At 38.5% G+C, this 16,558-nt stretch overlaps 1 protein-coding gene across 2 annotated transcripts in view; it reads left to right on the top strand.

The window, feature by feature from the left end:
- The first annotated feature begins 5,966 nt into the window (after positions 1–5,966).
- The window catches only part of LOC114431549 (neuroligin-4, X-linked-like), an 81,249-nt gene continuing 70,657 nt past the window's right edge, over positions 5,967–16,558 (top strand). The window contains exons 1-2 of one of the 2 annotated variants that reach the window (XM_028399084.1): positions 5,967–6,415; positions 14,132–14,188. In XM_028399084.1, the coding sequence (XP_028254885.1) occupies positions 5,986–6,415; positions 14,132–14,188 (487 nt within the window). In that variant the 5' untranslated portion in view covers positions 5,967–5,985. The remainder of the gene's footprint in view (positions 6,416–14,131; positions 14,189–16,558) is intronic. The other variant, XM_028399085.1, reaches the window with a different exon arrangement.

Raw genomic sequence — 16,558 nt, 5'->3', positions numbered from 1 at the left:
TTCTGTGTGTGGACAGCTGGATTTTGAGCAGCTTGTGTGGAGATAAATGTTAATAAAGTGGTAGTGTAACTTCACCATTTGCGTCGCTCTGAAAAATGCAGTGTCAGCAGGTGAGGCGATTACACATATTTGCCTCCTGCTCGCATCATGATACAGATTAACTGCTCAGAGTATATTACCCAGCAGTCATATAGCATGTGATTTATGTGCAAAAATTAAGCTTCAGCGCACACCCGCCCTTCTCCTCAAGCGGATGATTGATCGATTTGGTGGCGAGCTTGGCAGTTGCTTCACACCTCACAACCTGCGTTAGACAAGGTAGAGGGGGAACGTCCGTAAATGAAGAAGCTACGCTACGCTCAGCTGCACATCGCATAGACTGTGCTAAACCAGAGCTAAAGAGTGCTAATTTGCATAAAGTTCAGGGCTTGCTTGTTGGAAATGTTATCGTTAATGATAGCAGGCTAGCATTTTGTTATATAATTACATTATTTAAGTTACTTACTACGTTACTTTAAGTTACTTAAGTTAATTATTATCTAAGTAATTGAGTTATTTACTTCCTGTATTTTTAAATATTTATCCTCTTAGGTCACTTCCTGTTATTTTGGTATATTGAGTGTGTGTCTTCCTGTTTGTTTTGCCTCCTCTGTGATTGGATGCCCTAGTTTCACTTCATAGCAGATTAGCATTGTCCGCGTGCAAATTGGCTATTCATATCATTTGTAAAAATGTGTGTTTGTTCTTATATTACACCTTTTAAGAGAATTTGTCAATATACACATTAGCATCATCTGCATAGAAATTCATTTTTAACCTTGACACAGAAGTCTTTAGCATCATTTGTTGATCTGCGTGGTCCTTGTGTTAAACCCTGTGGGACACCTTTTCTTTGGACTTACACCTGGGTAACAGAGGGCACGCTTAATATATACATTAGCATCATCAGCATACAATGCAAATATTTTTTTTTTAGCCTTGAGCCTGATAATTATATTATGCGTAAATAGCAGGGTATGCTTTAAAGTTGCCTGGTGGGGTGTGGTGAAGGTGTGGGGGATGGGCATGTCCTTAAAAGGAGTGGAAGTGGAGTCGACGAGCAGTCCATCTTTTATTAGCATAGGTAGCATATGAAACTATGGAATATAAAGTAGCATCATCTGCATAAAAGTTTATAATGCTAATATAAAATGCGACACCAGTATCAGTTGTGTTAGATTTGTCCTAGTATTGAACACATTTGTTTATAATCACAGCTCCAATATAATTTTAAATAATTAGGTATGAATATGTATGTAATAGATTGCACACAACCTTAATACGTAGCTGATTGTCAGTCGAGGTGGTTCAAAATGGCTGTGAAATTTCATACTTAGTAGGACAGGGAGGGGACCATACAAGATCATTTTCTAATGATTGAAATTCAGATGACAACGAACGCCTCTCATTGATATTCATAAGCCATATCTCCTGTAATCATTACGAGCGAGAACAATGTTCACTATCTCCCTCCATCAAGGAGAGCCGAGCCTATTCGAAGGACAGTTCATTGCACACACACACACACACACACACACACACACACACACATATATATATATATATATATATATATATATATATATATATATATATATATATATATATATAAACACATATGTATGCGCACACACACACGTATATATACACACACGCACATGTGTGTGTGTGTGTGCAAACATTTAAAGGCAACATAATATTGCACCATACATTTTGGCACTTTATGGACCTAAATGTATTCCTTTATTGTGCGATTAATATGAGTTTAAAATGTGTGTATGTGTAAACTCTTATATACACATACACACATGGCAGTAACAACAGAAGAAGAAACTGTACATTCACACACATAAAGCAGATCAAAGTTTGTGGACCACTCCAGATGTCTCCAGAGAAGAAAAAAATGTTTGGATTGGATGTTTGAATGTTTAAAAAAGAACCAATCGGTGCTGAGATGTTTCAAGAGGAGCCAATCAGATGTTCAGAAGTCTACAGAATCAGAATCAGAATTACTTTATTTATTCTTTTTTGTTACAGACAAAAAAAGTCAAAGATAAATTGAAATATGCAATTGAAATATATAATAAATATCTAAATACCTAGATAGCATTTAAATCCCTGAGTTGTTTCTAAAGAAGAAGAAACATATTTGCTACTGTATAAATACCTTTACATTGTAAAGAGCATGACATGAATGTACCAGTATGAATGTACAGTGTCTCAGTGACTGTTACAGTTCAGAGTTCAGTAGTTTGATTGAGACAGATGAGCCAATTAGACATTTAGATGTCTCCAGAGAGGCCAATCAGATGTTCTCATGTCATCAAGATATTTAGGTGCCTTAAGAGATGCCAGTTGGATGTTTAGATGTCTCAAGAGGAGCCAATCAGATCTTTAGGCCTCTCCTGAGAAGCTGAAAAGATGTATAGTGGCGTTCCTGAGCAGCCAATCAGAACTTAGGGAATTTCTTGAGAAGCTGAAAAGATGTATAGTTGCGTTCCTAAGCAGCCAATCAGATGTTTAGATGTCTCAAGAGGAGCCAATTAAATGTATAGATGTCTCAAAAGCAGCCAATCAGATCTTTAGGCATCTTTTGAGAAGCTGCAATAATGTTTACTTGTGTTTCTGAGCAGCCAATCAGATGTTTAGATGCCCCAGGAGGAGCCAATTAGATGTTCAGATATCTCAAGAGGAGGCGATCGGATGTTTAAATGTCTCGAACGTCTTGTCCAATCCAAATGTCTCACTGGTAGAAAAAAAAATCTGCTTCACATCTTTTCTTTGTTTTGTAAATATACCAGCTTTTTTTTTTTTTTACCCCTCAGGCTCATCCAGTGGCGGTTTTGGGCACGGGCAGACCGGGCGGTCGCCCAGGGCGTAATCACACAGGGGGCGGCACGAGCAGTTGGGAAAAAATCATCTGTGCGGCGGTTTTCTATGTATATTATAGATCACTGTGTGGAGAATTGGCATATTAGCGCCCCCTGCTGCTGCAGGCGCCCCTGCTTGCTGAGAGAAGCTGTCGTACACAGAAGCTGTGAGAGGAGGGGAGGGGGCACTAGGGACAGCTCACCTCTGGGTCTTTAAACGACAGGGAGTGAAGGAGGGAGGTCTCACTTTGTCCTGATAGCGTGCATCACTGCGTGTTTGTGTATAGTGTGAATAGCGTGAATAATCTGAAGGAGTGAGAGCTCTTACTGTTAAGATCATTAAACAACACGGAAGTTTTGGGGCCATGAGAACAAACCGGACAAACAGCAGAGCTGGAGGCAGAGAGACAGAAGACTGTAGTCTGATGCTTGACTGAGAGTTTGATGCTGCGCGCTGTGTTTTTATAATGTCCATCCATGCGGTGCTCTGGCTCGTCGGTTAGCGAACCATTTAGCTACTGTCTCAAACAAAAGTCCGTCCATCAATGACAGGCTGATTAACGGTAAACTAAAGTAAGAATACTGCTGACGGTCAGCTGGTTTTATGAGTTAAGTACAGGGTAAAAAGTGGGAGTGATTATTTTTCATCCATATTTATCATCCATTTAGCCTCTCTTCACTTGATGCCCACAGCCTGGACTATCACACATCAAAATGACTAGTTGCCCAAAGTGTGTACACAATACAACCTTTATGCTGCTTACTGAAATCCGAAACCACTATCATTGCTAACAAAGAATTATATTTATGTAAAAAAAATGCAGTCCTATTTTAGTACAGTGAAATATTTTTGTTTTGTATAAGCAAGGACATATGTTTGATTCAGTACAATTGTAGTGCTCTAGTTTACATGCCTTCTATTAGTTTAATTTAAAAAAAAAAAAAAATAGAAATTTGCCCGGGTAGTAATTCAATGTAGAACCGCCACTGGGCTCATCTCCAAACTAGCAGCACTGTTCCCATGGTAACAATGACACTTGCTAACTGGCAAGAATACACACACACAAGGCAAGAATGTGTCATGATTTCTGCCTCACTAACAATGTTGTGGCAATAAGAAAGAAGGGAAAAAACACTTTTTCTTCCAAACCTACAGTAAACAAACCCTTAAGTGGAGAGAAATAGTTCATTCTTGTCAGAAATTTCTCAGAAACATGTGTCTCTTTTTGGTTTTTACTGTACTTTTCCTACTTAATATTAATTAACTATTGATCATGTGACAGAGATGATGAAGAGCAAGGCATCATGGGTATCAGGGAAGTCTGGTTTTGGTCAAGGGATGTCGGTAAGATCCGTTCGTTCTGCTTCTTTCTCTGACGGTGAACAGTACAATTTTGCTCAGTGTCAAAGGAGCCAATCATAGCTTCACGTGTCTCTTTAGGACCCAATCAGATGTTTAGATGTCTCACAGGAAGCTAATAAGACTTAGAAACATTGAAATGTATTCGGGGCTAAGCTACAGCTAGGTGGCTAACCTCGATTTCCTTGCTTGCTAATGTTAGCGGATGTGATGTATTGGTGTGAATATATTTTACTAATGTTTCAGTTGGACTCTGCTAGCATATGCTAGCTAGCTTTTCAGCTAACGTATGTATAATGTCACATGATTCCCTCTATTTTTTAACTCCGTTCCCGCCACATTAATACCTTGCACAGGTGGATTTTCAGCCGTTCCTGTTGCACTCCATATTCTCCTGAGCTGCTTACCCCCGGCTGACAGGTCTACATGACAGATCCTTGCAAACCGTAGTCCGTTCTGTTTCACTAATCCCTGTTTAGTTTCAAAATCTTACTCAAAAGATTGGCATGTACTTTAACTCTATTAGCAGACATCCACTTCATTTATTCATGCGTTCTTTTCATTCATTTTTTAAAAACCAACCCGGAGTTGGAGTCGATGCCGGTCAACGTGAGATTTTAATAATTGATTTGGCCTGACTTTCAGTGAGTGAGTGAGTGAGCAGGTAATTAATCAACTTTCTTGGCAGTCACATGAAATATATATATATATTTCAATCTGCTTGCGGTGGTGGAAGGAGGAAATTGAATCAACAAGTACGCATGCCATCTGGTTTTTATCTGTAAAATGGCTCAGAGCCCAAATCAAGGGGCTCCGCCTCCTCCCCATCCCTCACTGAGGAGCCTGGAATTTTTTTTTTCCTGACTCTCTGAAATTGTCCTTAGGCAGCATTACTTACAGCTCAAAGCAAATATTAGCATGACAACATGTTCACACTGACACCGCTGGGCAAACTGAGATTGGATCTAATGATGATGATGCTCTAGATGCCTGATTTGGTCCCTGCTTGTACTGAACAGTACAGTACTGAAAAAGCTCTTGTGTATTCTCTTATTTTGAAAGGTTGCAGCCTCTCCACACTGCAGGGAGCTACTCGGATAAGGATGCCTCTCAGGTGCCTTCATTTAGAGGCTGTCCTGTAGAGCAGAGGCCTAGAGGCTGCAGGGTGCTGAAGACATCTGGTTGTCTCTGGTATCATTACTATGGTTGACTAGGTGCTAGTCGGAGGCCTAGAGGCTGCTCAAGCACCTGCTAGAGGGGCCCCAAATGCGGTTTAAAATTGTACCATAATGTTGGGTCAGTGCTCATTGGACCAGATCTTTGGTGTTAGACTATGTACGTGGCTTACAGATGAATTGATTAGCCTAATTAGCAAGCATGCTATAGTGTGCTAACAGATTGTTCTGTGTGTTTTTTTCTAGGATATCCCATCTCGCTGGATTCCAGGTAACCAGAGCGGGCTAGGCTTCCTCCTGAATGGGAGAGTGGTACGGCAGCCAATGGTCCCTGCAAGGCTCTCGACATGGGGAGCGCTGACGAAGCTGCTTTCTTCGGCTGGGGCTCTTTTCCTCAGCTCATAGCCTGAGGAGAAGCAGGAGGAATCTCCTTGGAGGGGGTAAGGGGTGGTGGTGGAGGGGGGGCGGTGGGGTGGGGTGTGGGGTTGCAGAGGATCCTTAGGTGGACCGTAATTGCGACCGTTTAAAGCACAGCAGGAGCATGTCGACGCCCAGAGGATGGTTGTGCTGCTCCACGGCCAAGGTCGGCTTCATGCTGTGGGTGGGGCTGATCTCCGTGGCCGCCCAGCAGCACCCTGTTGTCACCACCAATTACGGGAAATTGCGAGGAGTGAAAGTCACATTACCCAATGAGATACTGGGACCAGTGGAGCAGTATTTGGGAATCCCGTATGCTTTGGCCCCAACGGGAGAGCGGAGATTCCAACCACCGGAGCCGCCTATGTCCTGGCCGGGAATCAGGAATGCTACTCAGTTTTCACCAGTTTGTCCTCAGTTCTTAGAGGACCGCTTTTTACTCAATGATATGCTTCCTGTGTGGTTCACCGCCAACTTGGATACAGTGGTAACCTACGTGCAGGAACAGAGCGAGGACTGCCTTTACCTGAACATCTACGTCCCCACAGAGGATGGTAAGTCCACTAACTTTGTGGACGTCCTTGTCCATGTTTCACTTTATCCACAGTTGTCGCTGCCTTGATTGTTGCAAAGCTAATTGCTAATAAGAGGTTAATTAGCGAGGTTGACCAGTATGCCATTAGCTCATTTGGAGAATTGTTACATGTGGTGGAATTATTGTCCGCTGAAGCCACAGTTAGCTAGCTAACTTGGGTTAGCTTGCTAATGTTAGCAAAATAATATCTGGTTGGATATCGGTGGAGCTTGATTGATGGATGAGTGGAAGCGTATTGTTGGGAGGCTAATTAGCATTGGTGAGAGGTGGACCAGTATGCCATTAGCTCACATAGGGAGAATTGTTATACGTGGTGGAGTATTGTCCGCTGAACTACAGTTAGCTAGCTAACTTTAGTTAGCTTGCTAATGCTAGCAAAATAAAAGCTAGTTGGATAATACTGGAGCTTGATTGATGGATGAGTGGAAGTGTATCGTTGGCTAGCTAATTGGTTAGCTTCTCAGCTAAGTGTGATACAAACATGAATGGAAAGTAGAATCATGGTGTGTGCTAAAGCTAAATGCTAATAGGAGGCTAATTAGCATTCGTGAGAGGTGGACCAGTATGCCATTAGCTCACGTAGGGAGAATTGTTATACGTGGTGGAGTATTGTCCACTGAACTACAGTTAGCTAGCTAACTTTAGTTAGCCTGCTAATGTTAGCAAAATATCTGGGTGGATAACAGTGGAGCTTGATTAATGCATCAGTCGAAGCGTATTTACTTCCAAAAAATATCAATATTGCTATCGTCACATATGAATTATGAGAATGTGGATACAGAGGAAAGGTGTACAAGGAATATAAGTGAGTGGTGTTTAGCTAGCTAGTTGTAGCTAGCTAGTTTGCTATTTATTGAAGCATTAAGGTGTCGTCAGCGAAGAGAGGTAGTTTTTCATTATAATCAATGGAAGTTTGTTCGCTCCATGTATTAGTGACATCAGACCCTCTCCAGAAAATTAATACTGGGAATTTTTATCGACCCACAAAAGTGTGAGCCTCAGAGCAGCACAGTATGACTCTTACTGGACTAATGAACGAAGTGCTGAGAGAGAGACAGGGTGTCCTGAAAATTTGAAAAGTTAAAAAGGCCGTATATGATATTAAAAAAGTTTAAATGTAATTCCTAACTGCAGACGGATGTTACACTGTTACACCATCAGACCCTCAGTGATGCTGTCACTGCTCCCATCCTATTAAAAAAAGCCGACAGATAAGTGGCAATTTTAGCAAAAAAAAAAATCATTTTTAATGAGTGAATTCATCCATCTGTTTGATGTCTATTCAGGAGTTGTGTCAATTTAATTCATAGGAAAAATGTCATTATTATGATGGACTTTTGGACATTTTTGGACACCAAAGTTCAAAGGTCACTGTTAGATGTTCATTCAAAAGGCTTATATAAGTTATATATCCTGCAATTTGATTGGTTGGTGGACGTTTTTTGTGTTGGTTTAATGCATTTTAGGTTAAATTTACAGGAATAGTAAAAGAAATGTATGTGTTTTTTAAATTAGCCCAAAAAAGAGAATTGTCACATTTTATTTTAGTATTTATTTATTTAATCACATATTTATTTATTCAATTCTTTAGTGATTAAATTAAATTAAATTAAATGTACTTCCTAAAAATCTGCCTACTTGGCACTAATGTGCTCATTATTAGATTTTTTTAAATTTAAATTTAATTTATTTATTCTTTAGTGATGCTCCTGCTAGCTTATAAAGGATTTGTTCCTGTTTTGTTTTTTATGTGTTTTAGGTGATTTTTTTTTTAGTGAGTGTTTTTTATTTTTTTTGTATTGGTTTAATGCAATTTAGGTGAATTTTACAGTAAATAGTAAGAGACAAAATAAAATTTTTTTTTAAAAAAATACAATAAAAATACTGATAATGTGTTTAACTTAAATTAAATGTACCTGTAGATTTTTTTAAATTTAATTATAATTTATTTATATAAAATGTTTAAATTTAATTTTTGTAAATTTAACTTTTTTCCTTTTTGTATGTGTTTTAGGTGATTTTTTTTAAGAAGTAGGTAAGTAAGTATTTAAGAAAAAAAATATTTTTTTAATTTAAAATTATTTTTACTTTTTGTGTTTTAGGTGATTTTTTTTCAGTGGTTAAACAAAATAAATAACATAACAACAATAATAATAATACCATAAATTAAATATGTGCCTAACATACCTCCTAACTCTGTCAGTCCTACCAACACTAATATGGTGGGACGGTTCAGAAAAAAAATGTGAACCGTTCGTTACACGTGTTTCGGTTCGGGGGACGTGTTCTGTTCGGTTCTGGACATGCGCACAAAGTAATACAGGGAGGCGTTTTTACCACAGCATGGAGATGAGTGTTGGCAACTTGGCGTCTCTCCCGCTACATTTGGCGGCTTTTCAAACTTTTTTTAATCTAAAGCTACTAGTGACTCTCTCTGGTCACTTTTGGAGACTAACATGAAATCTTTCTGTAGTCAGACTACTGTCCTCGACAAGCAGCGATCGTGAGCTCCTCCCCCGCATCAACGCACTCCCAGCCGTTTACTCACTGTAGCTTCACGCAGCAGGTTCAGTTGCAGGCAGAGACCCACAGCACTCTTGGTCCAATCGTGCGCAAAGCTGACACGGACATCAGTAACGTTAGCTTAACTTAGCGTAGTCATAGAGTTCAGTCTATCCAACTAGCATGTCATGAGCAATGGTGGACAAAGCAACACACGTTCTGTCCGATGGTGTGTGTCTGTGTGTGTGTTTGTCTGTGTGTGTATTTGTGTGTGTATGCACATTGGGCCTCTGTGCGCAGACAGCAGCGCAGACAGAAATGACATGCTGCAGTGCAAATAAGATAAATAACATGAGCTGTTTAGTTTGGTTAATAAAAGAACAAGCTGTAGACCTGTTCTATAGTAAAGGTTATCTTAAATGGCTTCTGTTATGATCTGGTGCTATATAGAAATGAAAAAGAAATTAAATTGACTTGACCTGATATAATGATATGGGAAACACTGAACTGATTCTTAAATATGTTGAATGTTGGATAAATAGGCTGTGTATTTTACGCTCATCTGGTATTTCTAGAGTGTTAAAAGTAGAAAAACCCTCAACAATGTGAACCGAACCGAACCGTGACCTCAGAACCGTAATACAAAACGAACCGTGGATTTAGTGAACCGTTCCATCCCTAATATAAACATATACTACTGCATATCTGTGCTTAAACCTGGAACAGTTTGTGTGGATATGTGGAGCTTTTTTCCGCTCCGCCTGTCAACTTTAACTGTCAATCAAAGATGTACATTTCCCCAAAGAACTTTTGTCCTTTTTATGACGGATTTAAAGAAGCACATTGAAATGATTGAGCTCCTTTCATTTGTGATTTCAGTCGGACAAAGTGTCTTTATTCTGAAACACAAAAGCTTATGAATGATTAGTCGGAGCTTTTGTAATGGTTTTTTGTTTTTGATCCCCTCTGCAGTGATTACCTGACAGCGTCTTTACATTTGGTCGGGGCTTCATGCTACGTGTGATGTAACTTGTAGGGTTTTGTGTTGAGTCACAGTGTGTGGAGTCTGCGCTCTTAAGTACATGGTAGATTAAAAAAGTGGAGGAGAGGGGGGGATAATCTCACAATCCTGTGTCGCTGGGAGCTTTTCTCAAATGATTCAGAAATAAAGTTATTGTATTGAATTTGGGATTTCAGCACAATAAATCAGCATTATTGTGAAGAGGCTGAAGAAAATGCAGTAGGGCTCCTTCAGCAGGGTTTCGATGACTCAAGAAGGGAGGCAGTAATTAGAGACGGTGCGTTCGAGGACAGGAAGTAACGCCAACGTGACAGAATAATAGAAACATTTCAAAATAAAAGCTTCAACACAACTGCAAAAATCTCTCGATGAAAGTTAAAGCATGAAAGCATTTGGTTTGGCCCTTCCCGGCCACCGTAAAACCAGGAAGTGACTGTTCGAGGACAGGAAGTAACACCAACAGTGACAGAATAATAATAATAATAATAGACAGAATAAAAATAAAAATAAAAGCTTCACCAGAGTAGAGTAGGCATGAAAATGAATATTTACATTCACACTTAGGTTAGCTAATGGTAACTTTGCGCAAAGTTAGTTTGTAACAAGTCTATAAATGCAACTATTTATATATAATATAATATATAATTTATTATTATTTATTAATTTTTACATTTATGTTGTGGTTTTTGCATTTTTTTGCCTTCCCGGCCACCATAAAACCAGGAAGTGACTGTTTGAGGACAGGAAGTAACACCAACCGTGACAGAATAATAGAAACATTTCAAAATAAAAGCCTCGACACAACTGCTAAAACTCCTCGGTGAAAGTTAAAGCATGAAAATTAATATTTACATTCACACTTAGGTTGGCTAGTCATTATAACGTGTCTGTACAGTCCGCTCAGCAGGAAGTGACACGTCTATCTCAGATACAGCTCCGTTCGCTGCCCATCATCTTTATACCCCCCACTCCATCCACCCGAGTTGGCCTTTTTCAGAAATTCCATGTAATGTCAAAATATCCCACCAGCTGTTCATTCATTAATTTAATTTTATACCATTTTGAGAATGTATCCACTAATCTGTTCATTTCTTCACTCATTCATTCATGTCTGTCAATTCATGCTGCTTCTGTGTGTAGTTATGTCTATCTATTCATTTATTCATTATTCCATTCATTCATTCAGTTTTATATGAATCATTTAGACACATTTGTTTAATCATTATCTGTCCCTTCATCTATTTATCCATCCATCCATTCATTCATTCATTCATCCATCCATCCATCCATCCATCCATTTATTCATTCATCCATCCATCCATCCAGATATCTATCCATTCATCCATTTCTAGCCTAGATTTGAAAACATGTATTCATTTATTCATGTGTGTTTTCCATTTAGTCATCCTTTCAATCATTTTCTCCCGAGTTGTTCTACATGTACACAGACACTGGTCTCAGCAGTGTAAATCACAGGAACATGGGTACACGGGTATGTAAACACAGGCTTTCAGAGCAATCTGATTACAATGGCACTTGTAAAGCCGTTCTTCATTTCCTCGTTTTGGTACCCCCCCCCCCCCCCCCCTCGTGTTCTCATGGGAGCGCACAAAACGCTCTTATGTCTTTACTGGCATTCAGAGTACGTCTCTGAAAAGGGAGGCAGGGAGTTTATGTGGCAGAAAGAGAGAGAGAGAGAGAGAGAGAGAGAGAGAAGAGAGACAAAGATGGAGACACGCATTCCCTTAGTTAACCCTGTGTTAACCCCTTCTTGTACCAAAGAAGAAGGAAGCATCTGTTATCCTCTCTGCCTCTTCAGGCGTGCATCCACCCGTGATGAACATTAGTGCCTCGACTAGAGGAGGAGGAGTGGGGGGTGTTGGAGGTGGAGGTGGAGGCCATTAATGTTTACATCCAATCTCACTGTTGTCAAGGGTGGGTGCGTTCTGAGCAGTCATACGGTTAGTGAGAGAAGACTTCCCTTACAAGGTCCTCTTGCAGTCATTGAGATTTCTCAATGACTGCAATGTGTCCCACAACTGCAAAATGTGGTGCAATGCATTATGGGAAACATTTCTACGTCGGCCTCGCGGCTTCTACTGATGCCACAGCTAGTTGTAGCGCCCGAGTTCCTGGTTACGGCTGTGAAGTTGAACATTTCAACATGGTCGTCCATAGGGGGCGGCTCCTTTTTGGTGCAAACTCTCAAGTGGCCAGTCAATGAACTGCAGATTATTTGGCGCCAATATGTTGGTCACAATTAGTAACTATGATAATTTCATTAGTGCCTTGCACAACCTTAGGATCATGGCCGCACACCAAAACCCAAGGGCTGCATCAGGGACATGGAGGTACCCTTCGGTACTGGAGTGTTAGCTTTGGGATGTTGCCGAAGTGTGGAAGGTTGCTGCTGAAAGTCCTCCAAACAAGCCCTACTTGTTAGCCTAACATGCTAACTTAGGTCTTTAGCATCTCTTCGTTTCCAAAAGCGGTCCTAGGCCTAGCTTGGACATTTCAAATCCAAAAGCGGTCCTAGGCCTAGCTTGGACACTTCAAAAACTTCTCTTGGTCTCCTCGATAGCTGTCTTGGACTTCAAATGACATTAGAACCCCTCCCGAACTGCGAGTAGCTATGACAAGCATACAGTGGAAGAGTCCAAGCATTATAAGGCGATGTGGTTTATAAACCCACTCTAAAATATAGATTTCATATGTCTGTGGGTGTGCATATTTATCTATGTGTGTGTGAGACCAGCATGAGCAGATGTAGAGGTTCACGCTCAGTCAGGTTACACTAACATGGCACCGGGCCCGTGTTTGTGCAGCTTGTTCTCCCCAGCGAGCAGCTTTAATGTGCAAACAGGCCACCGCTGCCACATTATGAGCCTGTCGAGACCTCTTTGCTGATTAGTGAAAGCTATGGTGGAGATATGGTAACCACAAACGAGCCAGGCTGTAATACCTGATAATGTGGTTAGAAGACTCCACTACCCAAGATGCACTGCACTAGTCATATTAGTTTGATTTAGCTTGATAAAGGGATGTTGTATGTGCTACATGTTAGCATATGCTATACTTGACAATCTTATTAGCTTCAAGGTTAAGTAAAAGGCCTTAGCTAGTAAGCCTATGCTATGCTATGCCCTGCCAGCTTTGTTTGTCGTCGTTCTGGAGGGTGCAAAACAAATATAATTTTGTAGTTTTGTAGATTTTCTACCCGTCAACAAAGCGGTCCAATAGAAAGCTACAGGAAAGATTTAAATGGCTCACAGTGAAGCAGTGGAACTTATTTGATATCCATAATGACATTTCTCTTATCAAATATCAATTTTCTGTGAACATGCCAATTCTTTTACTGGAATGTAATTTAGAATTTTAGTTTTTTTTAATGCCCTTCGGTCCTCAGGTACCCTCATGTGGGCGGGAAATGGTACTACACCTACTGACATTTCTTGCATCACGTTCGTGCCTGAATGTCTGCGATGTTTTTGTGATGCATTGTGGGATACAATGGTTGTAGCTACACAATAATAAATAATGAAGTGGATTTCATATATAGGTGATACCAACCTGCAGTACTGCTTGGGGCCAGAAGGTGGTGGTAGAGTAGTAGAAGCAAATAGTATGTTAAGGCCTTCTACCTGTTGCCACTAGGTGGCGTTTGTTAAATTTAATTTCTTTTGTCAATTGTTCTTTTTTTTCAAAAGGGCAGACTTTTTTTTTTTTGGTGCAAACCAGGACCTGGGAATGACTCTAGGGGGCGCTGCTGAACCATTATGCAATAGCAAAATGTATTTATTTATTTTTTTAAGGTAAATTAAATTAAAAAATTTGTTTTAGAAAAATTATGTATATCTAAAAAAATAATTTGTTGATTTAGCATATGTCGGGTTTTATATATATATATATATATATATATATATATATATATATATATATATATATAATCCCCCCTATATATATATATATATATATATATATATATATATATATATATATACAGAAGATTTTTGTTTAATTTTAGAAATTATAAAAATGTAATTTTTAGATTTTTTGAGAGACACACACACAGCACTCCAACTTTTTTGCCTGATTTTTTAATTTTAATTTTTTTAAATGTTTCCACTTTTTCTACTTTCTCCTCAACACCAGGGACTGACACAAAAAGACAAGACGCAGATTTCAGCAGTAAAGGTGGCAGTGATACAGGTATTTTTTTATTTTTAACTCTTTAATCCCCCCTTCTCTTTTTGACACTTGTGCATGACAGCAGAGAAATTTTTTTGTATTTTTTTGGTTAAATCAACTGCATTTGACTCCTCTTTTTTTCTTCTTCCTGTCTTTTTTGGGAGAGTCTTGACAGACAGCTACAACCTGCAACCTACAATAGCTCATATGCAGGTGGCCATGTTGAAAAAAAAAGACACCATCTTGGAACCACAGTCTGCAGTAGAGGTCAAGAGGTTCACTTCCACATTTAGCTTGTAGCTGCTTGCAGCTAACTAATTAAAACATGAGCAGGTTGGTATGCTAAAAACTAGCTAGCTAGCTGTTTCTGTAAAAAATATAGTAAATTAAATTGAGACGTTTGCTTAATGCTACGTTAACAGGAAGAAGGTGGAGTTTGCAACATATACCTTAAGCAGCCACCAGGGGGCGATAGAGCTAACTTTTAGCATGATGTCATGTCAGTAACATGTCTGTCCAAGTATTTCTAGACCCACGAAATGATCCCGCAAACCTATTTTCCTGTTGCCACGGCAACGAGAAATGACGTAACATAATGCGAGATTTCCTGTAATATACTGTAGTTGTCATCAACAAAGCCTCAACAGCTGATCAAAAGTCGTTCTGGGGGGTGTATATATGTATATATAATTTTGTAAGTTTGTAGATTTTCTACCCGTCAAAGTGCATCAAATTTGGAGTTTGGAGTTTATAACATATACCTCAAGCAGCCACCAGGGGTGATAGAGCTATCGTGTTTAGCCTTACTTTTAGCATGATTTCATGTCATTGATCTTAATATACAGTCACATGTATGTTCTAATATGTAGAACATAGTATTTCTAGGCCCTATTTTCCTGTTGCCTCAGAAAATGTGTTTAAATGACGTCGGGATGCAACAGACGAGGTTTTCCCGAAGCTAACCGAGCTAAATGTCAAAACACAAACCAGCAGCGATGCTAACCTTCGTGCTGCTCGTCATTTGCTGGCGGTATTGCAAGTTACAGTTGTTTGTCAATAGTCTTGGTTCCCCCCCCACCCTTTCTTTTCTTCTTCCACTGCTCGGTAAAGCATGAGCACTAAAAACCCGTGTTGTTTTGACTCTTGAAAATTTATTGCTTGGCGTTTTTCAGGGGGAAAATAAAGATAAAAATATAATAAAGAAATATAATAAACATCAAAAAAATATTATTATTGAATGCTGATAGTGTTGATTGAATATTTCTCTAGTGTTATTAATTAGCTCCATGTCCTCAAAATGAACACTCAGACTTTGTAAAGCTGTTTACTGCAGTCGATAGTCGATATGTTTTTATTGAATTATATTTCCATCACCAGAATGCCTAACAGGTTAATGGGGTCAAACCACTTCAATTGCAACTTCACTTCACACACATTTGATGATAATTAATGCATTTTTGTGCAACGAGCAGTCACGTGACAAAAAATCAGGAAGTTTTAGTGCGAAAAAATGTGTTTTAAAAAAACCTCAAAGGGGTTTTCTGTGACCTAGAAATGATAAAATCATATTTTTATTTTTTTAAGGAGACTGTAATTATTTCATTCATGTTTTATTCAGCTTTCATTTCCTCTGGGGTTATATCACACTGCTAAGGAAACAAGTAGTAAAGGCCAGATCATTGGGAAACGGTTTTTTTGTGTTGTTAAAATAGATTAAAAAGCATGCAGCAGGTGGCCGGTAAGGGTTAAAAAATTGTAGTTTGAGTTTGTCTAGTTTTCTTGTATCTTTTATTGCTTCCTACCCAGGATGTTATTGTTTCATCTTGTTCTTAAGAATTAAGTGTAGTTTACTGAACAAATATAAATATATTATTTTTGTTGATTAGTTTTTATTCAATGATTTATTTTGAAGTTAAGACCATAATACTACCACCACTGTGCTTCATAATTTAATTTAATTTAATTTAATTTAATTTAATTTAATATTACCACCACCATGCTTATTTTAGGTTATAATAATAATAATAATAATAATTTTATAAAATATAAGTATTTGATGTCATTAATTAAATTTTCTACATTTAAAAATGTTGCTTCCAAGTTATTTTATTTTATTTTATCTTAGAATAAATGAATAAAATGATAAATTAATATTTAATAATTAATAATAATATGTAATCATTTATTCATACTACATACATAATACTAACACCACCGTGCTATTTAATTCAATTTAATTTAATTTAACCATAATACTACCACCACCATGCTTATTTTAGGGTATGTTTTTTTGTTAATGTATGGATAAAAAAATATTATTATTATTTTATTATTTTTTATACTATTTTATTTAACCATAATACTACCACCACCATGCTTTATAATTTTATT

Source organism: Parambassis ranga, chromosome 2, assembly GCF_900634625.1.
Source record: "Parambassis ranga chromosome 2, fParRan2.1, whole genome shotgun sequence".
Taxonomy (NCBI): Eukaryota; Metazoa; Chordata; class Actinopteri; family Ambassidae; genus Parambassis; species Parambassis ranga.
The sequence above is the reverse complement of the archived record's forward strand: the minus strand, read 5'-3'. Positions and strand labels throughout refer to the sequence as shown.